The sequence below is a fragment of the Ursus arctos genome, chromosome X, assembly GCF_023065955.2.
Source record: "Ursus arctos isolate Adak ecotype North America chromosome X, UrsArc2.0, whole genome shotgun sequence".
In the NCBI taxonomy this organism is placed as follows: Eukaryota; Metazoa; Chordata; class Mammalia; order Carnivora; family Ursidae; genus Ursus; species Ursus arctos.
In genome coordinates this window covers 84,597,425-84,621,744 of record NC_079873.1, presented here as the reverse complement: position 1 = coordinate 84,621,744, position 24,320 = coordinate 84,597,425, and the positions used below count along the sequence as shown (strand labels likewise).

Sequence of the window (24,320 nt, the reverse complement as noted above, 5' to 3'; positions counted from 1 at the left end):
CTACCCTCAGTGAGTTGTTGCCACTGGTCACAAGAGAGATAGTGCATTTAAATTAGACAAACCTATCCACTCCACTGCACAAAAAACTCACTAACATTTGTATAGTAGGGGTAGTACAATTGTACACACCATATCCATAAATCTAAGTGCTTATCCTACTGATAGTAAGTACAGGTATAATTACCTTTACATAAAAATATGTTATTTCCACCACTAGAAATGACCTTTGCAACCTAAACCTCCCCTTTTCTCTTACTGCTAACCTTCTCAGCATAAAGGTTACTCTATTCCACCTAATAAATACTCTACCTAAAAAAACTTCCACGTATTTATGATATCCCAATTTGGCATGACTTCAGAGATAACTCACTTAACTATGAAAAATTAAAGCAATTCTTGTAAGTATCAATGTTCTTCCTGATACAAAAGTCCCAATACCAAACTACTTCAGTCAACGATCAGTCAACCCCACTACCATCCATTTTACTCTGGAGAAGGTCACCAATATCCCCAGCACTAATATGGAGAGAAGATACCATTCATATCTTTGAGATGATTAAAACATTTCACCTAACTAGGATATTGATGTGTGAAGCAGAAAAAACCAACCCCTGATTTTATTAGAGGTACAATGTCCTAATGATAGAGAAATGGGATATAAAATGTTCTTTCAAAATTATATAGAAAGAAAAAGGAAAAAAACTGCATGGTATCTTCTGTAACTACTTCATGAACACTCGATCATTAGAGTCCAAGAAAACAAGCTTGCTCCCAAGTTTTGTCAACTATAGAAAGAAATCTCACTTTTAATATAAATTGACTCAATACAAAATACAAATTGATGTATAGTATTGTTATACATACCTGTATGACTGGTATCGGGTGCACATTTACTAATAGCAACATCAAAGGAAAAAAATTAGAAATATTTAATCAAACATCCATAAAACCTTTGCCCCTGGGCCAAATGCTATAAGCGGTAAGCACCAAGAAGATGTTTTTAAAAGTAACTATTTTCAACAACACAATTGTAGTTTTATCTGGGGGTCCATAAGCACTACTGAATGGCAAAACCTTACCCCATTAAGATGTTCTGCATCAAAAAAAGCAATTTTAAGTCATCTCTACTTTTTCGTAGGAAAAATTACAAGTGTAGTTGATATTCATGGTTTTTCAGCAGACTTGCTATCATAATTACATTGTGCTTAGAGTAATATGAAAGTTAGTTTTCATACCTTGAGTACACATTTTCTGGAGGATAAAAGGACAATGTAATCTGAGGTATGCTGAGTGTATAGAGAAACCAGACAGCTAACTTAAAAGTGGACCCAGATAAGTCATAACATAGCAGCTGCATGTATAAAGAATTGATAAGTCACTCAACCACGGCAGGCCTAAGCCATGATCTCACATTAAAGTGTTTTTAAAACCACCCATTATGATCACTCAAATATAACTTTTAAATAATCTGTCGCATACTTAATTCTTTCAAGGTTAAGCGAAATGAAGGATGATGGGCTGCAGGCTGGAGAACATTTTAACAAAGCCATTCATTCCTTTACATCTGCCTCATCCCCAGAAAGATAGTTGGTGGGACTACCCAGAGATCCTTCTAGCAAATATGTTGGGGTTTTAATTCTACATTCCTAAAACTGAGTGGAACTTTTTGTTCTGTCATTTCACAGGTGCGTCCTCCTCCACTGTCAAGTCAGAACACTCATTCTCCTTTGAAAAAAGAATTATTTTCCTTTAAATAGGTGATGGGCATATTTTCGATTTGTTGAGGTGCCTTAGTAAGATTTTTTTTTAAAGTAAACAACAAACAAAAACCCAGAACTTTAAAATAAAATAAAAAAAAAACAAAACATGACGCAGAAGACCTGCTTGAAGCCTGAGGCCATCCGTCTTTCCCTCCTTCTACTTCGGTGTGTTACCTGAACGTTTGCCATATGGACGCCCAAAGGGGGACATGGTCACTACAGGGGCTTTGGTGGCCAGAGGTGAGGGTAGGCTCGTGTGGCCTGGGCAAAAGGGAAGCACTTCCTGGGCGCGCTCAACACTTGGATGGAGGCTGGAGTTAGAAAAGGCAAAATATCCAACTACAGACCAGATTTAAAGAGTGTGTGGGCTGGGTACAACTAGTGTAAAGGTTAGCCGGCAGACAAGGGAAACAACCCGAGCGCGGAGGGTGGGGAGGAAAAGTTGCAAATACCCTCCAGAGCCTAGTGAGCTATTAACGTGTGTCCCCCCACCCCGGCTCCGCTCTCTGGCCCCCCAGAGCAGCTAGCTGCAGCAAAGCAAGCAGCCCTATTTTTAAACATAAACCTCTCTCCTGGGCTGCAGAAGGCTTGAGTTACCAGCGTTGTAAATAATGTTGCTTCCTAAGCAAGTGAGGGCAGACTGGAATTCCCTAGCCAAGGCCGAGGAGAAAGGAAGGCAAAGGGACAAAAAAGTAATTTCGGCCTGAGTGAGATGACTGGTGGGAGCGGAGGAGGGAGGGGTAGAAGGAAGGACTTACCGCAGCCTCTGCAGGCTGCCCCCAAAGACTCAGGGCCAGTAAGAACAAGCCGGCAGCCAGGCTGACTCCACGCAGTTTCATTCTTCTCCAGCTCCCGCAGCTCCTTCAGCACCCGCACGAAATCCCTGGCTAGCTCTGACTAACTGACATAATCTTGAGTTTACGGGGAGAGAGCCGGAGGCGGAGAGGGACAGCGAGGGTGTCCCAATTGTGCCGGTCGGCTTAGGTGAGGAGGAAGCTTTTTAAGACTGGAGGGGGTGGGAAAGAAAAAAAAAAAAGAAGTTCTTCTTCCCTCCCCCCCTCCCCTCCCCAAAGCCGGTCTCTCGGGAGCACTTTTCCCTTCTGTCTGGACTTGCAAACTTTTTCCTCACGCAAGTCCCACAGCTCTCAACTTTACTCCCTCTCTCCTCCCGCACCGCCCCCTCCCCACCAGCACTGGGGAATTTGAGGATCACTCCGCCACCGCTTCAGACTGCACCAGCAACCTGCGAGGGAGTGACGCTCAGTTATTTGGGGGAGGGAAACTTCCAGATCAGTTGGCTGAACACCATGAGTCCAACCGGGAAGCTTTTCTATTCGTTCACTTGCACCTTTCGTTGGTATTACTCTTCTCTGCCCAGTCCCACTCTCATTGGTGAGAACACCAAAGCCAATTACAAATAGACGTGAGCTGGGACTATTTTTTTAGCGGATGGATCTTAGAGGAACTGAGTTTTTTATTGTTAATGGTTAGAAACAAATTTTGGTCGCCGCTCCCTGGGCTGCTGGTGGTGTTTGCCTTCCACCTGCTTGCAGGACAGTTTCTACATACAATAAAATACGTGAAAATATTAGAACTGTATAATATATTTATATGATTAAATATATTCTTACAACCGAAGAATTAAGAAAATGAACCTACTTAGGTGTACCTGAAGCCTTTATGCGTGTTTTAAACATCTAAGATTGAGGAGCATTCAGTAGATGTTAGTAAATATTATATGGTTGGATGTTATTGTAATATAGTTTTATCTTTTTATTTAACTACATTCCTAAATGCTGTAATTTTTACCTTTTATATAGAACAATATAAAAGGTATTGACTCTCTTTGCGATTGTGTTTCAGAAGGATTCAATACAGGGAATTAAATAACTTTCGTTCAGTTTTCTTTAAAACTAACACAAACATCTAATTGGAAACATATAGAGTTAAGGACAGTTGAATTGAATTTCTGAAATAAAGTAGACCTGAGCATTACTTTGGTAATCCTGATCTTGTAGATTTGTTGAAGTACCAACAGGCCCTGAAAATATTTTGTGTGGACTCCTTGGAGGGTCTTTCAGGGATTTGCTCAAGAATTCTTTAGAACTTTTCTGTTATCTCAGACCCTAGAATTTGGCACTTGAGTCTTTCGAGGCTTTGGACCTATTTATGGGGGCCCACTCATCCTTAGGTTGTAATCAGCTTTGGGTAGATTTACAACTCCAGAAACCACCACCACCACCCCCACCCCCACCCCCCAAGAGCTTAGTAGACAATAAGTTAGAATGAGTGTAGTATGCATTTGGGCAAGGGTGCAAGGGAATTTGGGGCCCATCTGTAGGAGTCCGGTGCCCTAAATCTATTTATGTGTAACAGTTAACAGTGGTTTATGGAAGTGTATGCTGCGTAGTTGCTTAGATCTTAGTGTATAGGTCTTTATGGGCCTGAGCGTGAAGCTATGGAGATGCCTGGGAATGTTATGTGCAGAGGTGCCTGAAAGTGAGAAAGACGCCCGGCTGCCCAAGGTAGGGGGGATGATTGACAGCAGACAGCCCCGCCCCTTTCCCCTCCATTCCTTCCTCTCCTGGTGTATGGAACTATCTTTTGAGTGCGGCAAGTTGTAGCGGGCACCGCTGACTGTTTCCCTTTGGGCACTTCTTATCTAGAAGCTGAGTTTAGTTTCTTCCGAAGTGAGCCACTTCTCCCCCCCTAGCCCGTCGTCCTGAATAAGGAAGCAGCCGCCAAGCATCAGCGGAGCCCTGATGAGCCCAGGCTGTGGAGCCGCTTAGCTGTCTCCCGGGACCCAGCTCCGGAGGAGCCGCAAGCATGCACCCTGGGTGAGCTGTTGCTGCTCTGAGCTCCCCTCCCTCTTTCCTACTTTGAGCTACTTTGCCGGACCCGGACTATACTTGTACTTATGTCATTGCAGAGAAAGGGGGGGGGCAGGCGGCCAAAAGGAGTCGGGGACTATGGACAGACTTAGGACCCCGGAGCCTTGAGAGCCCAAGTTACTCACCCTTCCTCCTGTTTCAGGTTGTGGCTTCTCCTGGTTACGTTGTGCCTGACGGAGGAACTGGCAGGAGCCGTGAGTCTCTTCCCCCCCAACCCCGACCCTTTTCCCTCCTCCTCCTTTGACCCCCTTCCCATTCCACCTCTCGTGTTTGTGTTAGGGGGTTACAGAACGTTGCACTGCGAAACAGAGTTCACATCGCTCTCCTTTCTAGTGGGAGTTAATGGGGTTCCTAGGAATAGCACAGCGTCACGCTTATGCCTTTGGTACGCAGGCATCTTTCTGTCCCAAAACTTCGTAACGGGTTGGGAAAATAAAAGTAGAAGACCCAAGAGGCGCACATTTCTGAGCCTCTTCTCAGACGACTTTAAGATGACTGACATCTGGTGCTTTTCTCTGCATCTATCTCCAAGGCAGAAGAAATGTAATTTTCCCTGGTCTACAAGAACATGAATTGGCACACAAGTTCGAGAGTGGGAGGAGAGCTCAAGGAGTGGGACTTGAAAGTGCTGTGAAAGTTATGGAAGTTAAACTTAAGTATTTGCTTGTGAGTCCTTGGACAGTACCAGATGGGAACATCAGGACTCTTTAACCACCTGAACTGAACTGATATCACTAGATGATGTTCAATTTCTGTCTGATGTTTCCTTTCACTGGTTTTCTGTGTCATCAGAAAGTTAAAAGTTAGTGTTTAGAATAGAAAAAATAATCTGAAAGTTAACATTTCATAGGCTGTTTAGATTTCATCCACCAAATCAGCTAGGGACTGCAGGCAGAGGAATTTCTGTAGACATCTGGTCAAGAAAAGTTTAATGGATCCCAGAAAGTAGAGGTTCCCCCAGTGTAATTACTAGGATAATTTACCAAAGGTGGAATGACCCGAATAATCAGATATTGCAGTTTTCCAGTCTCACTAGTTACTTACACTGGCAGAAATAAAGTTAGCTGCTGAGTTCAAATTTGAAGTTGTTTGACTATTGAGTACTATTTCACTGCTCTATTTAATAAACTGTTAATAACCAAAGTCACACACCATGTAGATGATAGATATTTACCTTGTGGGTTTGACAATTTAAAATGATTGGCTGCGTTTTTAATACTTGAAATATTTGTAAATACTATTTATAGAGCCATACTTAATTCAACCCAATAAAATCAGGTAATACGTTTATGGGCGGGGGGAAGGATTACTTTGTCCCGGCAAAAATCTTTAAGAAAATATCAGAATGAAGTAAAATGATTTCTCTTAAGAAAAGAGAATGATGCCAGAATACTTGACTTTTAACATCTTGTGACCAGCCCCCCCCCCAACTCAGTACATCAGCTCTTATGTAAGTAAATTCTAGACTTTGTAAACAGGAGTATTGATCTACAATTCTGTGTACTTCTCCATCTGATTCCCCGAGTACACAAGTTTAGTTATATGTTACCTTGAGGCTCAATACTTGAAAATGCCAGGTTTTGATTAGTTAACAATTTGTCCGGGAATCTTGCCACTTGTAAAAATGTTATGCCTGGGCAGCATACCTTCCAGCAAAACCTTGATTTTCAGACTCTAGCTGATTGTATGCAGTGTACTTTTGGGGAAAAGCATTAACAAATCTTTCTAGATAGCTGGAGACTTCCCAAACACTGCATCTTATCACTTGAAAGTCACTGGGGGATTATGCTTTAATTCTTAGAAGTATTGAAGTGTGTCTCCAAAATCAAGCACTACTTTGGTGTGTGGATTTCAGATTCTGTCTCATTATTTTTCAGTGTCACCTGCTATGTCAGTGTGAGTGACCCTAGTAAGACTAAAATAAACCTTGAGATACACTGAAAATATTTTTTTTACCTTATTTACATCCAGAACTGCTTCCTTCACTGCTGTTTACTTCTGCATAATATCTTTGGCAGTGTAAAGCTATTTTTTTGTCCATTTGGGGGAAAATGGCAAAGAAAAAAGAGGAGAATCACAGGATAAGTTCTCAAAAAGTGACTTTTCTGAGGGGAAGTTTTTTGTTCGTTTTTACTCCTTGTAGTGGATTCTCATGTATATTGGGTGGTTCTCATCTCCTCTCAATTCCAGTTTATCCTCTGGGTTTATAATGTTTTTCACCTTTCAAATGGTTTTAGCTCTTTGAATTCTCTGTATCTTGACTACTATTAATGAAAAATAACTTTTAAATAGATTGACAAAGAACTACATTGTGCTTCTCTATAAGAAAGTTTGTTCACTGTGAGAGTTAAGTTGCCAATAACAGAATCTTGGTGAGCATTTGAGATAGGGTCTTTTAGTTGCTTTGATTTCTCTGTCAGAGTTTAAAAAGCAGTGCTATTTAAATAGATGGTTAAAACCTGGGATTAAAGAATGAGTTCCTATTAAATTTCTTTTAAAAGAGTGATGATCTTCACTGAGGTGAAATACGTGCACAATTTATCTGAGTAAGCTAGAGCCTAGGATTTCAGAATATCCATAATCATTTTTGGTTCTTAAGTGCCTGAGGCACAGCACACAAAGATTTATTTAAACATGGTCTCTAACTCTGTAGGATTTTACTTTCTCAGACAATGGTGGTCATTATGTTTCTTAAAAGATAAGATACCTAATGATAAATTATTATCTGCATGTACCTACATTGTGTTAAAGAAAGGACTAGAAAGATTCATATCTCACCATAGGCCAACATGTCCAGCAGTTAAAATATGCGACCAAAGTAGTCAGGGTCCTTATTTTTTCTTCCCAGTTTGCCTCAAATCTGCTTTGGTGAAAAGCTCTAATACAACCAAGCATATTTAAAGTTATAGCCTAGCAAGAGTTATCTGGGTAGAGAAGAGGCACAGGGGAGAAAACATATGTCTGGCTGTCCCCTTCTGCAAAGAGCATAGGTAAAATGCTTTTAGCCACATTCAAATCAAGGTCTGATTGAAATACAGACTTCTTTCCTTAAAGTTGTAACTTGCCCAAGTTGGTCCTTTCCACTGTGATGTTCAGTCCTAATTGCAGCCATCAAAGTATGAATAGAGTGTGCGGGTTTTTCAGAGGTGAAGAAAGTTTCTTCCTACTCTAAGAATCAAGAGGAGTATTTGCCTTGCTTTGGGGCTGTGTCTCTAAGAATTCTATCTTTTTCTAAAAAAAAACAACTTTATTGATACAATTTAAATACCATAAGTTCACCCATTTTATGTATACAATTCAATGATTTTTAGTAAATTTACCAAGTTGTGCAACTATCACTATATCCAGTTTTAGGACATTTTCATCACCCCAGTAAGATCCTTCATATCCAGTCACAGTTAATCCTCATTCCCACCCCTAACCCCAAGCAAACATGAACCTACTTTTCTACCTCTATAGATCTGTCTTTTCTGGGCATTTCCTATAAATAGAGTAGAATCATATAACACGTGACCTTTTGTGTTTGGCATCTTTCACTTAGCATAATGTTTTTGAAGTTCATTCATGTTGTAGCGTGTATCAGTATTTTACTCTATTTCATATTGGTATTCCATTATGGATATACCCCATTTTGTTTATGCATTCACCATTTAATGGACATTGGGCTCTTTCCACTTTTTGGCTATTATGAAGAATGCTGTTACGAACATTATCATGCAAATCTTTGTGTGGACATTCAATTTACATTTCTTGAGTAGATATGTAGGAATGGAATTGCTAGGTCATATGAAAAATTTATATTTGTGTTTATTTAAATCTTTTGCTTATTTTAAGATTCAGTTGTCTAATTATTGAGTTGTGAGAGTTCTTTGTATATTCTGGATATAAGTCCTTTGACATATATTATATATAAGTCCATGCCATACTTGCAAATATTTTCTCCCAATCCGTGGCTGATGGCTGGTCTTTTCATTTTCTTAATATGAAATTTTAAAGTAGTTTTCGGCTTTGCATGCTAGCAAATATCCTATATCAGCTAGCTGTGAATAATCTAATATACAACATATATGTGTGTATATATGTACATAGAATATATACCTTGGGATAACTAAGGATACTGACACATACATATGAGTACATCATCAAATCAATCTTCAAATGACTACATAAAGGGATAACACATAGATGATAATGTAGCTACACTACTGATAGGTCAAAAACAAACATATTTTAAGACAGGAGAGGAGGAGAAATAGGTATTATTTAATGTGCTACTAAAGAAGCAGATATATAATTCCATATCACAAGTTTGTTTTATTATATGTTTTGATTATTATATTTCAATGTGATTGGTTTACACTGTAATCCCATGTATTTTATTGAATACATTTAAAAAATTATTCTGAGAAGGAGTCCATAGGCTTCACTAGACTGCCAAAGTAATCTGTGACATTAAAAAAAAAAAACCTAGTTATTCAATTGGTTTTTAGAATAAATAAGTTGTCACTTTCTAAGGCTTGTTCAGGGATGAGGACATTTGCATTGACTACATTGCATTGCATTGTTAGATTTTAGGCATATTATGTAGTCCCCAGTAAATATGCCCTAGGTACTATAATCTTATAATCAAGCCAAATGACAGGAGCAAAGTATGCTGTTTCCCTAATGACTTCATTAATATAAGAATGAAACAATTCAACATCATATTTTAACTTATAACCAGAGCAATCAGTCAAAAAAAGAAATAAAGACATCCGAATTGGAGAGGAAGAAGTAAAAGTGTCTCTATTTGTAGGTGACATATTATATATAGAAAACCCTAAAGACTCCATCAAAAACCATTAGAACTAATAAATTCAGGAAAGTTGCAGGATATAAAATTAATACCCAAAAGTGTGTCACATTTCTTTACACTATTAATGAACTATCAGAAAGGGAAATCAAGAAAACAATCCCATTTACAAGTGCATCGAAAAGAGTAAAATACCATCAAATAAGTTTAACCAAGAAGGTGAAAGACCTGTACATTGAAAACAAGACATTAATGAAAGAAATTGAAGAAAACACAAATAAATGGAAACTTATTCAATGCTCATGGATTGAAAATAACTAATATTGTTAGAATTTCCATATTACCCAAGCAATATACAGATTCGATGCAATCCCTACCAAAATTCCAGTGGTATTCTTCACAGAAATAGTACAAACAATTCTAAAATTTGTATGGAACCACAAAAGACCTTGAATAGTCAAAGTAATCTTGAGAAAGAAGAACAAAACTGGAGGCATTACACGCCCCGATTTCAAACCACATTACAGAACTATAGTGATTAAAACAGTATGGTATTGTCATAAAAAACACATAGGTCAATGGAACAGAACAGAGAGCCCAGAAATAAACTCATGCATATATGGTCAATTAATCTCTGACAAAGGAGCCAAGAATATACAATTGGAGAAGGACAGTCTCTTCAATAAATGGTGTTGAAAAAATTGGACAGGCACATGCAAAAGAATGAAACTGGATCAATATCTTAGACCATACACAAAAATTAATTTGAAATGGATGAAACACTTAAATATAAGACCTGAAACCATTAAACTCCTAGAAGAAAACATAGGCAGTAAACTCCTTGACATAGGTCTTAAAAGATGATTGTTTGAATCTGACATTAAAATAAACAAGTGGGACTCCATCAAACAAAAAAAGCTTCTGCACAGCAAAAGAAGCCATCAATGAAATGAAGAAGCAACCTACTGAATGGGAGAAAATAATTGCAAGTCAAATATCTGTTAAGAGGCTAATATTCAGGGGCGCCTGGGTGGCATAGCAGTTAAGCGTCTGCCTTCGGCTCAGGGCGTGATCCCGGCGTTCTGGGATCGAGCCCCGCATCAGGCTCCTCTGCTATGAGCCTGCTTCTTCCTCTCCCACTCCCCCTGCTTGTGTTCCCTCTCTCGCTGGCTGTCTCTATCTCTGTCAAATAAATAAATAAAATCTTTAAAAAAAAAAGAGGCTAATATTCAAAAAATACAAAGAACTCATACAACTCAATAGCAGTCCTATTTAAAAAATGGGCAGAGGATCTGAATAGACATTTTCCAATAGAAGACATACAGATGGCCAACAAGTACATAAGAAGGTGCTCAATATCACTAATCTTCAGAGAATGCAAATCAAAACCACAAAGAAATATCACCACACACCTGTTAGAATGGCTAGTATCAAAAAGACAAGATAGGGGCGCCTGGGTGGCTCAGTCCGGTAAGCATCTGCCTTCAGCTCTGGTCATGATCTCAGGTCCTGAGATCAAGTCCCTCATAGGGCTCCTTGCTCATCGGGGAACCTGCTTCTTCCTCTCCCTCTGCCTGCCACTAGCCCTGCTTGTTCTCTCTCTCTCTCTCTCTCTGTGTCAAATAAATAAATAAAATCTTAAAAAAAAAGACAAGAGATAATTAGTGTTGGCGAAGATGTAGAGAAAAGAAAACCCTTGTACGCTGCTAGTAGGAATGTAAATTGTTGTGACCACTATGGAAAACAGTAGGGAGGTTCCTCAAAAACTTAAAACTAGAACCACCATGTGATCCAGAAATTTTACTTCTGGGTATTCACCAAAAGAAAATGAAAACACAAATTTGCAAATATATATACACCCTCATGTTCATTGCAGCATTATTTACAATAACCAAGACGTGCAAACAACTTAATTAAACATTGATAGATGAATGGATAAAGAATTTGTAGTGTGTATATATCTACAATGAAATATCATTTGGCCAAAAAGAATGAAATTTTGCCATTTGCAACAACATGGATGGACCTCAAAGACAGTATGTTAAATGAAATAAGTCAGACAGAGGCAAATACCATATGATAAATCTTACATGTGGCATCTAAAAAAAGAAAAACCAAGCTCATAGATACTGAGAACAGATTGGTGATTGCAAGAGGCAGGGAGTAGGGGGCAGGAGAAATAGGTGAACTGGGTCTTGTTGTTGTTGTTGTTGTTGTTTTTTAGTTTAAATAAATTGAATAAAAAATTTTAAATGAATGAAACAAATAGATTGACATCAATTATCAGTATGTATAGGTTTTTGCTTGCCTCAGTTTTATGGATAGTTCCATAATTTCACCACCATGCTTAGAGAGTAGACTTGTCCTATCCTCAATAGATGACAGGACATACACATATAAAAAGAACGTATTAGGAAAGTGCCATCCTGTACTAAACTATCAAGTCCTTTTAAGCTGACTACATGTCCCAGTGAGGTAGATCATAGGGCTCTAGCTTGTTTTAAAATCTAATTAAATGTACATGAAAGACCCAATAAGCATGCTCAAAGGAAAACGGTGACGGGAAAATTAGCTAAGAGCATTCTCTTACCATCTATAATCGGTCCCTCTCCTAGGACTTCTTTTCTGTTCTACAAACAATAGTAAAGTCTCCTCCATTATAAAAACAAATAATAATTTTAAAAAACATAGCTTTATTTTTCTCTGTAACTCTAACCCCCTCAGTCCTATTACCACCAAATTACTGCTCATTATCTACTCTTCTTCAACAATTGTTTACCACTAAGTCTATTACAGTCTAGACTGAGGCTACTCTCCAAAATGGTGCTCTTTCAAGTTACTAATGGCTGCCTAACTACCAAGCTCAATGAATCTTTTCATTCTATCTGACTTACCTATTGGGTTTTCCCCCCAGTTTTAGTGAGAAATAACTGACATACATCACTGTATAACTTTAAGTCATACAGCGTGATGGTTTGATTTATATATGTGGTGAAAAGATTACCACAATAAGTTTAGCAAACATACGTCTTCTCATATAGATACAATAAGAAGAAAAGAAAGAAAAAAGGTTAAAAGATTTTCTCCTTGTGACAAGAACTCTTAGGATTTATTCTCTGAACACCTTTCTTATATACCTTACAGTAGTGTTAGCTGTAGTTATCGCGTTGTACATTACATCCCTAATACTGATTTACCTTGTAACTGAAAGTTCGTGCCTTTGGAACACCTTCTTCCAATTTTCCCTCCCTGCATCCTCCACCTCGGGTGACCACAAGTCTGATCTCTCTACTGTAGTGTTTTGCATTTTCTAGTCTTTCTGAAACTGCCTTTCCTTTTTTGACTTTCAAGACACTATGTCTCATTTTTGCTCCTTGTACTTCTCCTATTTTTTTTAATTCATTCAACATTTATTTATTGAGCAAGCACTGTATTCTAAATAGTATGCCAGGATCTGATGACACAGTGGTGAACACGTCAAGTGTGATCTTCGCTGTCATGGAGCTTATAATCTTCATTATTCTCTGGTCCTAAGATGTTGCTTTTTTTTCTCAGAATTTTATCCTTTGCCTTCTTCTTGCCTCAACAGCTTTAACTATGACTCCTATACATGGAGGACTATCAATTTATACTGCCAGCCCAGACATGTCTTTTGAGCTCCAAACCTATATTTCCAATTACGTAGTCAGCTTGGATCTCAATTAGTTGATACATACATCGCACTTAAAACAGCACCTGGGGACGCCCAGGTAGCTCCATCGGTGAAGTGTGGACTCTTGATTTTCGCTTGGGCCATGATCTCAGGGTCCTGAGATGGAACCCTGTGTCGGGCATGGTGCTGCACATGGAGCCTGCTTGGGATTCTCTTTCTTCCTCTCCCTCTGCCCCTCCCCAATGCTCACTCGTTCTCTCTCTCTCAAATTAATTAATTAAAAAATACATATATAAAACAATGCCTGGAGCACTCAACCAATTCCAGCTATTATTATTTTTTATTGTCCCAAATACAGCGTGTCCAAAAATGAAACTGTTTTCTAATCCTTTCCATGACACTCCAGCCTCCTGCTCTCATTTTTTTCATCTTTGTTAAATATCACCGTCTACCCAATTTCAAGCAAGAAACTGTAGAATCAGCCACTAACTCTCACTATCTCCATCCTTCTCACCAAGCTCCATTAGTTTTACCAAAAATCTGTAGAATCTAGATTGGTTCCAAACCTCATCATCATATATCAATAGCCTCTTAACTAGTTTTTCTACCTCCTGACTCCATTCTAATCTCTACACTGCCACCAGAGTTATTTTACTAACAGTAAATCCAATTATGTTATCTCCTGATTTCAAACCTTTGTTGGTTTCTTGTTTCTTCCAATATTAAAATACATACTTCTTAGTTTGGCATAATATTTAAGGGCCTTCATGATCTGGCCCAAACTACGTTTCCAGCTTTGTGTCTGTGGTTTTTTTCCTGCCAACTCTCCTTTTCAAGCTCATAGTGTATATTACACTTCGTTCAGATTGAACGCCTCTCCATTTCCAAACTACCTTACGTTCTTTCCTAACTCTTTGCGTTTGCATGTGCTGTCCTCCTTATCTGGAATGTCTCTCTCCATTATTTACACTTTCTCCTCTACCTCCTACTCAATCTTTAATCCCCAGATAAAATGTTATTTCTCCTACAAAACCATCCCAGACCTCTTCAGAAAGAATTCATTTTTCCTTCCCTTGTGATTCTAAGGCTCTTTGGCCCTCTTTGGTAGCACCTGCCATGTAGTCATGAAAGTTCTGTGCTTATATGTCCATGTTGTCCTCTTCAGCCTCGTATGTACAATGTCCAGGATATGGCCAAGCAGTTAGTAGTTGCTTGACAGATGACTTTTGAATGATTAAGCAGATTTATTCCTAGTGGCCCTGCGACAACTGTCTTTGCCTTGTCTATCTTAGCAATTACTAATGGTAACTCTAATAACAATTGCTTCAATGGCAAAATAACTACCTTTTTCAATGGTATAATGTTTAAGAGAAAGAACTCTGGAATCAGACTTTTGTTTGAATGCTGCCTCTGCCCACTGACACTTCCTAGCTGTGTGACTTAGGGCAACTCATTTTACCTTTTGGAGACTCAATTTTCTCATCAGTAAAAATAAGATAATAACACCTTCCTCCTGAGAGTGTTGTGCCGTTAGAAGAAATAGCATATGTGAAATTACCATTCACAAGGTAGGTGCTAAATTCCTACGCTCTCCGCCTCCCCCCACCCCCACCCCCACCGCAGGTATTCTTTATTTCTTTTATTGATGAGGGAAAATTTTAAAAAGATTCCCCAATCTTGGCAAGGTGAGAAAAAGGGAGATGTCAGAGAAGCCTTTCTCAGTCATAGAATGTACGTCTGGAAGGATGGTTATGTTTCTCAGTTGTTCCCCTTATCTCTTTTTCTCTCTTCCTCCTCTTTAATAATGACATGTAATTTCTAGTGCTTTAAGTTTACCAAGTATTCTTCTCAATTATATTATTAGCTGCTCAGAGCGACCCCGTGAAATATAGAGGGCAAATATTCTCAGCCCAGAGAGATGAACTGAGTTAGCCAAGATCCCAAATCCAGTCAATGGCAGAATTGGGGTTAAAACCCACTATACTGTACTGGCTCTCCAATTCAGGCATTTTATCATCTCTTATCTGGACTCCTACAACAGACCTGGCTATTCTTCTGGTTTCAGTCTTCCGCTGCCTCCTACCTTCATTCCCGATAGCCATCCTCTCTGCAAGCAAAGGACCTATTCTAAAACACAAATATGATCGTGCCGCTCCAACACTGGTGAGAGCTGCCCAGGCCTGCTTACTCATCCCACTCCATCTGCTGTTACTGTTCTTGTACTGATGTTTAGATCACAGTTATACTTTTGGTGTTGGCTCAACATGCCATGCATCGTCACTCCTCCTGCTTTTCCTTCTGTTTGAAACACCCCTCTTTTCTCCTCCCCTGTTTTCCTCCTGTGTCTGCAGATGGACTTGTTATTCTTCATTTCAGGCCCACTCTAGTAAGTAATTTTCTGAAGTGTCTCCTTTCTATTTTTCTCTCCCTCTTCCTGTTTTTCCTCCTTTCCTTCCTTCAAAAAATAGGTATTTTGTGCCTACGGCGTGCCAAACACTGTGGTCATCCCTGTGGTTTGAAGGACCATGGCAAGCACTGAGCCAGTGTGGCTAGAGCCTGGGGAGGGGGAAGCACAGGGAGGTTGGCAGAGCATGGTGTAAGATGAGGCTGGAGAAATAGGAAAAAACAAGACCTGTCCAGCACTCTTATTTGCTCCCTGACTCCCCAGAGCATTTACCTAATGCCTGTGGTAAGGCGTATTTCTCTAGAGGGGGAATGATAGGCGTTATGGTTATTGCTGACCACCTACTCTGTGTCCAGGACTGACAAACTCTTTATGCACGGAGGGCTCACTTCGGTGGCACACATCAGCCCATTCCAGGTTTATAAAATTTAGGAAAGCCATGAGGCATGTGTCTTTTCTCGAGCTCTTTTTGGGTTCCATGTGTAAGTCTGGAGGTATATTTCCCAATTTTTTTCCTTTATGGATTATAGTGTGGTTAAAAAATAAAAAACTCCAAATCTGGAGCTAAATGTTCCTAAGTTCAAATATAGACTCCAACACTAACTATGGCCTCAGGACAAATCACTAACTATATTATTAGCTGTTAAATTATTGCTATGGTTACCCTTCTCTGATCACTCACTGTGACTGCCTGTGTACCAGAAATGAGTGGTGAGTCCATTTTGACGACACATGAGAGCAAATTGCTTAATTATTTGTTGAATTTGTTTTTCAAGCTTCCTAGGAGAGAAGAAGAGTTAGAATTGTTACACTTGATCCAGTTTCCCCAAAGCCAACCCTACCTCTGCTGCCCTACCTTTGTGACCCCCTGTGGATACCAGGGTCCCAACTGAAGATTATATCTGAAGGGAGCTTCCAGGCATCTTTGAAGTCCCAGTTCCACTTTGTTTAGCAACAATAGGGCTAGTTTGCCAGTATCTTTCAATCTGGTTCACTTGTGCTGAGGGGGAGTTGGTGCTCTCCAGTGAAAATTTCCCTGGCCATAAAGCTCTACAAGATTTACCTCCAGGAGATCAGGCTTTTCCAGAAACGTCTGGGACTGCTGGTCAAGAGGCTGAATTGGTCCTTTGGGAGATAGATTTTCTGTTGAGGAGGGAATGAAAGTTAAATGGTATTTCTCCCTGCTCTCTAAAGCTTTGAGTGACCATTTTTCCTTACCCAGAGGGAAGAGAGTTGGCAGAAAAAAAATTTCAAATGCCTAGAATCTCTAAATTCTGTTTGTGAGTGTTGCAGATCCCTTAAAGATGAGGATTAACTTTAGACTTAAAAGATTTATGTGACCTTGCCTTGGAGATAAGATTAAGTTGCATAAGTACTTACCAGCACCTAGCATGCAACTAGATATCCAGAGCATGCTCATAGATAATAATGGTCAAGTTGATGTTGATAATGATGAAGAAAAATAATTATTAGAGCATTTTTCAAAATTTGTAGCAGTAGACCCTTTTCTCTCCAAACAAAATTTCATATGATCCCTCATATAGAATCCAAACCAAAATAGCTGTTTTGCCAGTAAGTCAAAGTTGTTTTTTTTTAAACATTTATATATTTGCAGAGTCAGTAAGAAGGAAGAGACTAAGAAAAAAACCCCACAAAAATCTGAAATTGAGCACTATTAGGAGTCTTAGTCTCCAGTTTCTGTTTAATTTGGTTATATAGTGTGGAGAAAATACTGATGTACACAAATAAATAGTGGACATCATGGGGTGAGGGCTTTTTTGCTTAACACATTGTCTTGCTATGTCAAGTGCTATGTTTAGCACTTCAGTTAAACAGATGTAGCAAGAAAATCTATATTTTCAGGTCTACAGACACTACTTTCTTCTCTCTCTTCTCTCTCTCATGCATGCACATAAATACACAGTGTTAACTTGGCAACCACATTAACACAATCCGTGGTGGTTTCCGATGAGTTAAAGTTTGGTATGCAACCCATTTGAATGCTCTGTGCTGTGTTTTATTGAAGTTTTAAAATAGTTTAAAATATATTTTTCAAATGAAATTAAAATCAGATGTTGTGGAACTGTCGAGATAACCTCCACGATTTTAAAACACCAAATTACCTAATAGTTGGGCGTTAAACTTCATAGGACAGAATGAGTTGTTTTAGAAGGTGAAAGAAGAAAGAGGTCCGTATGGGTCGTAGTTGGAGAAGGTTTCACAGAAGAAGGATTTGTGCCAGGCCTTAAGGGTCTAGTAGAAAATGAGTGATAAAAGTGTTTACTTTATGTTCTCCATGTTCTGGGACATCCCTGATGACAAGCTTTCTTCTCTAGGTCTTTATAAATCTATTTGTCAGGAAAGATGACTCATCTTTGATTTAAAAAGGTAGCCTGTTGAATCATCAGAGAGACAAACAAATCCAAGCATGAGTAAAAATATGAAGGCGGTATCAGGATGCAGCGTCTTTGAGGAAATTAGGAAAAGGCCCTTTCCTCTAGGTAGTCATAGCTCCCTGCCTTGTCTCACTCCTTGCTGAGCAGTGAGCCATCTGGGTTCCAGTTCCCACTTGTGCCCACAGTCACGTTTCCTTTCGCAGGAGACCCTATGAGCAATCAAACACTGTGGCCCTAGCAGAAATGAATATGGTTAAGTGGGGGACGGTGAGAAGAGCTACCTGGCTACAACACAAGAGTAGAAGGCAAAGCACTGTCCTGAATGCTACGATCAGTGGATCTTTTGCCCATTCTTCTTATGCCAGACAATTTGCTTGTACATATAACTCCCTATATCCTATACATCAAACATGGATACACATACCAAGAGTCTTCTTTTTTATTTACGTTTTTATTATAAAAACAAACGCTAGCTTTTTTTTTTTTTAAGATTTTATTTATTTATTTATTTATTTATTTATTTATTTATTTATTTGACAGAGAGAGAGACAGCCAGAGAGAGAGGGAACACAAGCAGGGGGAGTGGGAGAGGAAGAAGCAGGCTCCCAGTAGAGGAGCCTGATGCAGGGCTCGATCCCATAATGCCAGGATCACGCCCTGAGCCGAAGGCAGATGCCTAACGACTGAGCCACCCAGGCGCCCCCAAAGACTAACTTTAACCAGTTTTTTTGCCTTTAGTTTTCTTCCGCTATATACTATGCTCCTAAGTCACCACTTTTATCCTTCCTCTGCTTAAGAAGTTGTAACATTGGAAATGAAATAAGTCAAGCAGAGAAAGACAATTATCATATGGTTCCACTCATATGTGGAATATAAGGAATAGAGCAGAGGACCACAGGGAAGGGAGGGGAAACTGAATGGGAAGAAATCAGAGAGCGAGACAAACCATGAGAAAGACTCTGGACTCTGGGAAACAAACTGAGGATTACAGAAAGGAGGGGGTGAGGGGATGGGGTAACAGGGTGATGGGTACTAAAGAGGGCACGTGTGGTGATGAGCACTGGGTGTTATATGCAACTAATGAATAGTTGAACACTACATCAAAAAATAATGATGTATTGTCTGTTGGCTAAATGAACACACACACAAAAAAAAGTTGTAACATCGGGACACCTGGGTGGCTCAGTCGGTTAAGCGTGTGCCTTCGGCTCGGGTCATCATCCTGGGGTCCTGGGATCAAGTTCTGCATTGGGCTCCTTGCTCAATGGGGAGTCTGCTTCTCCCTCTGCCCCTCCTCCCACTCGTTCTCTCTCTGTGTGTGTCAAATAAATAAATAAAATCTTTTTTTAAAAAAGGTTGTAACTTCACCTAGATGCCTACTCAATTAAAAAGCTCTATTTCTCCCCCCACACCCCAAATCTCTCCCCCACTGGACTACCAGAAGAATTGAAGGCACAGGGGTCAAGTTGGAAGAAATCCATAGCTTTTTCTGGTTTTGATGCCTTCAGCCTGAGTTCTCCAGTCTTGAAGCCATGAGAGAAGCTTGAGGCTCCCAGTCTCCCTGATGGCCAGGAGAGCCAAAGGTGCTAAGAGAGATTGCTGCTTCTTTGTCCACTGCCTCCCAGTTTACACTCTCCCAGTCCGAGTATAAGTCAGTGGGGAAAAGAGTTCTGACATAAAACATTATTCTTTAGAGCCAAATGGACAGTAGTTCCTTCTTCTATTTTGAAGGATCACTCAGTGCCTTTCTATGTGGACATTTCTCTGTAAGTTTGGTTCTGCCCTCCTGTACACCTGAGAAAGTATGTCTTTATTTAAGGTTTTTTTGTTTGTCGAAGTTTTTTTTTTTTTCCTCTCTAATGTTAAGTGTCTTTTACTGTCTTTTAAAAATTTTTTGAAATAGTCTTAGCATTACAGAAAAGTTTCAACTATGGTACAAAAAAGGATTCTTCAACATTTTGAGAGTAATTTGCCAACATGATGGCACATCAGTCCCTAATACTTCAGTGTGCATTTCCTACAAGCAAAGATATTCTTCGATATAATCTTTTTCTATTTAAAAAGTTAATAACAAAACAACAAAATGTTTTATATAAAATATTACATAAAACAGTATAATGAACATTCATAATAACCTCATGGACATAACATAATGAATATATTAACATCACCTAGCTTAAGAAATAGAATATTACTGGGGCAACCAGTTGGCTCAATTGGTGGAGCATGTGACTCTTGATCTCGGTGTTGTGAGTTTGGGCCCCATGTTGGGTGTGGGGATGACTTAAAAATGAAATCTTAACAGAAAAAAGAAATAAATTATTACCACTGCAGTTGAAACCACCTGTGTATCACTCCCATAGGTCTACCTCCACCATCTTAAGTTTTAGTCTATATCACTCATTCCTAATCTGGAGTTTTCTCTGTGGATTTCAGGTGGGCATATGAGTGCCCCGAAAGTGTATGTAAAATTAGATATGTATGTGCAATTTTCTGGGGGAAAGATCTATAGCTTTGATGAGAATTACATGGTTATAGGTAAAGTGTGTGCAAAGTACCATATTTCATGAAAAATAGTCTATAGTTAGTGCACATCTTTCTCTGCTACTCATTTCTTCTTTCACTCTTTGTATTCTGGCTTTCTTCCCAACCAACTCACTGAAATTAATTTCTTAAAAGTGGCTTCGTAATCACCAAAATCGAACTGCTTCCTTTGAGTCCTTGATGGAACTACCAGTAGCATCTTACTCTTGACTCACTTGTCCTTCTAGACTCTCTCCTTCTGCACTTCATTGACATTCTTTTGTTTTCTCGTTTGAAAAATGTCATAACTACCTCTTATGATGGTGAGGGTTAGCTATCATGTTCATGAAGCGTCTCATTGTTGTATGTGTGCTTCAATAAATTGTATCTCCTACTGGCAGTTCATTCTCATAGCACTGTGGTGCACCTCATCATCTCCCAGCCCTCCCCCATTTAAGGTGTTGCTAATAGACAGAGGTCATGCCAAGAAGACAGCCTGTAATTACCTCCAGCTTCCTGTGGTGCTGTTCGCTAGCCTTGTTGTAGCCCTATGCCTATTAATAGTCCTGGTTAGGGCAGGATCAGTGATCCCTAGAATCTTCAGGAGAAAATAATTTAGATGGAGATGAGTTAGCCTTACATTACATAAGGCTGTACTTTTAATTTCATCCCGCAAAGTTTGTGATACTCTTCTCAGCCTGGTCACCTTTAAGGGCCTCCAGTGGTGAAAAGGTAGTTCTTCCTTCCTCGTTCCTTCAGCTTTTTGCCCACTCTGCTACTAAATAGACTGACAAATGAAGGTGCCAACTCTATTACGGAGGACACCTGCTGGCTTCAAACTGGCCTAGAGCCTGTTATTCTGGATAGGCCATTGAAGAGCCATATGACTTTCAGTCACTATTTACTTGGAACAGAATGAGAGGAAGGATTTATATCAAGTTACCAGTCCCTTGAGCCTGCCCTGTCCTGAGTTGTCCTCTTTATTTTTCACATCCACTATTAGCTGCCAGTAATAGTGACATACTTCTGTTCATATCCATAATAGAACCTTACAATATTTCAGGACACAATCCTCTGAGAAGCACCAACACCCTTAACTGAGGCTCATCTGCTGAGAGAAAAGCCGCCAAGCTATTTTTCCCCCCGTTAGGAAAAGTGTTTGACCTTATAACTGCCATCCCTTCGGTCAGGATAGGATGGTTATGTTGCTATAGCAAATGACTCCCAACATCACAGTGGCTTAAAATAACAAAGGTTTTATTTTTTGTTTACACTGCATGTCCATCATGGGTCATGCAGGGAACATTATGTGGTCCTCAACCTCGGACCCAGATGGAACAGCCACCATCTGGAACATTGCTGATCGTTGTGGCAGAGGGAAAGAGAGCTCTGAAGGGCTCACCCTGCACTACCAATTAAATCTTATTTCTGCAGCTGACCCATGTCACTTTTTTTCATTTGTCATTGGTCAGCTTTGATCAGGGGATCAATTGGAGGCCAGAAAGTGCAATCCTACCGTGTCCCCTGAAGGTGGAAAGCTGGAAATAGTCAGTCACACTGTAACTTCATGTGCCCTGTGGAAAGACATCGCTGGTCTCACTAGCCTGGTCCCTTTCCCTGGGATCTCTTGCTAAATTGCTTCCTTTCAATTTCACTCATTCCTGTTTTCTTGCTTCTGCAGAAATCAAGCTACTTCTTATGAGTTTGATCATTATTGTCCAAACCATAGACTGTGTTGTTTAATGCAAGGGGTTATTTTTCCCCCCTTGATTTGAGTCCCTTCTGCCTCTTTGGTGTCCCTGTAGCTATATGCTGCAGTGATATACAAGGGTGTTAACCTAGAATAATTTTGTTTCAATAAAACACTCTCTTTAGGGTTTTTTTTTTTTGTATTTCTTCTTTTATTTTTTAATTAACATATATTACTGGTTTCAGAGGTACAGGTCTGATTCATCGGTCTTATATAATACCTAATGCTTATTGCATCACATGCCCTCCTTAATGTACATCACCCAATTACCCTATCCCTCCACCCCCACCCCTCCAGCAACCCTCAGTTTGTTTCCTATGATTAAGAATCTCATGGTTTGTCTCCCTTTCTGGTATTGTCTTGTTTTATTTTTTCCTCTCTTCCCCTATGATCCTCTGTTTTGTTTCTTAAATTCCACATATCAGTGAGATCATATGATAATTGTCTTTCTCTGATTGAGTTATTTCGCTTAGCATAATACTCTCTAGTTCCATCCACATCATTGCAAATGGCAAGATTTCATTTTTTTGATGGCTAAGTAATATTCCATTGTATTTATATACCACATCTTCTTTATCCATTCACCTGCCAGTGGACATCTGGGCTCTTTCCATAGTTTGGCTATTGTGGACATTGCTGCTATAGCATTAGGGTGCAGGTGCCCCTTCAGATCACTACATTTGTATCTTTGGGGTAAATACCCAGTAGTGTAATTACTGGTTCCTAGGGTAGTTCTATTTTTAATTTCTTGAGGAACCTCCACACTGTTTTCCAAAGTGGCTGCACAACCTTGCATTCCCACCAACAGTGTAGGAGGGCTCCCCTTTCTCCACATCCTCACCAACATTTGCTGTTTCCTGACTTGTTAATTTTTAAAATGCTCTCTTTTGGACTCTTCCTCACCTCTTGCTGTTTACTGTTAGAATAACAGAAGGACTATAATTCTGTGATCCTCTGACCATATGATGGGGTTAAATGACTTGCCCAAGGGTAGGAAGGTAGTTGGTATTAGAGGAGCCTGAACTAGAACTCAGATTTTCTGACTCAGAGTCTTTTTTCTTTTTATTACCCCAGGTCCTATTATAAAGAAAGTTGTATAACTGGCGGCTGTGTAATTTACTCCCAGAGATGACTGGTAACAACAGAATCCGGTCTTTAATCTTGCACAGAAGGAATTTTCCATTTCAATGTCTCCTTTTGAGTATTTTGATGGATTCCAGGTCGTAAAATCAGATTCCTGGGATTCCTATGCCAATACATTTGTATTCTTTCTGGAAGCAAACAACTAGCCCTGTATGAATCAATGACATGATCCTGACTATCTGTAAAACTCAAACAAATAAGGACTTTCAGCACCCCTGCTGCATCTCAAATTAAAATAAGGCATTGCATCCATTGTGGTATTGCAGGTTTGTTTCTTACTAATATTTAGAATGTGAGACAATGTTCAAGGATTAAAACTACAAATAGCAACAAAAGCCTAGTGAGAGCACGTCTGCATATGCCGTGTTCACCTGTCTCAATTTGAAGGTCATTTTTTTTAAAAAAAAATTTTTAGATTTCTTGAAGCTCTGTATTTTTTTAAGATTTTATGTATTTATTTGTCAGAGAGAGAGAGTAAGCACAAGCAGGGGGAGCTGCAGGCAGAGGGAGAAGCAGGCTCCCCACTGAGGAAGGAGCCGGATGTGGCACTCGATCCCAGGACCCCGGGATCATGACCTGAGACGAAGGCAGATGCTTAACCCACTGAGCCACCCAGGCATCCTTTGGAGGTCATTTCCACATGAACTGCTATGGACTCTTCTCACATATAGTTGGCCGTAAAGCTCTTCAATAATGCTTCTTGTTTTAACCAAATTTACTATTGCTAATGGCTTAAGAAAAGGTCCCAGCTAATGAGACTGTCACTAAAAATCATAGATGATAAAGAAGACATCTCTAATATAAAGACAAATCTTAACATACATGCTCAGAGTTCTTGTCACGATATCAGCCAATTATCACATGGGTGGTCTAGTGTATCTGCAGGTACCACAAAGCTCTGTCTGGGCTTATTAGAGGAATAGACCATTGAATTTTTATCAACATTCAGTAATACAATTGTAGGTTAGGAAGAAAGAACCTATTTAAAGAATGCTACACAGAACCCATT

General features: G+C 39.5%; 2 protein-coding genes across 2 annotated transcripts in view; one reads left to right on the top strand and one right to left on the bottom strand.

Moving 5' to 3' along the window:
* The window catches only part of COL4A5 (collagen type IV alpha 5 chain), a 240,960-nt gene extending 238,015 nt beyond the window's left edge, over positions 1 to 2,945 (bottom strand). Inside the window, exon 1 of the mRNA XM_048213522.2 lies at positions 2,519 to 2,945. Coding sequence (XP_048069479.1) covers positions 2,519 to 2,599 — 81 coding nt within the window. The 5' untranslated portion in view covers positions 2,600 to 2,945. The remainder of the gene's footprint in view (positions 1 to 2,518) is intronic.
* Positions 2,946 to 4,323: 1,378 nt separating this feature from the next.
* Positions 4,324 to 24,320, top strand: part of COL4A6 (collagen type IV alpha 6 chain) — a 263,258-nt gene continuing 243,261 nt past the window's right edge. The window contains exons 1-2 of the mRNA XM_026478810.4: positions 4,324 to 4,597; positions 4,794 to 4,845. Coding sequence (XP_026334595.1) covers positions 4,587 to 4,597; positions 4,794 to 4,845 — 63 coding nt within the window. The 5' untranslated portion in view covers positions 4,324 to 4,586. The remainder of the gene's footprint in view (positions 4,598 to 4,793; positions 4,846 to 24,320) is intronic.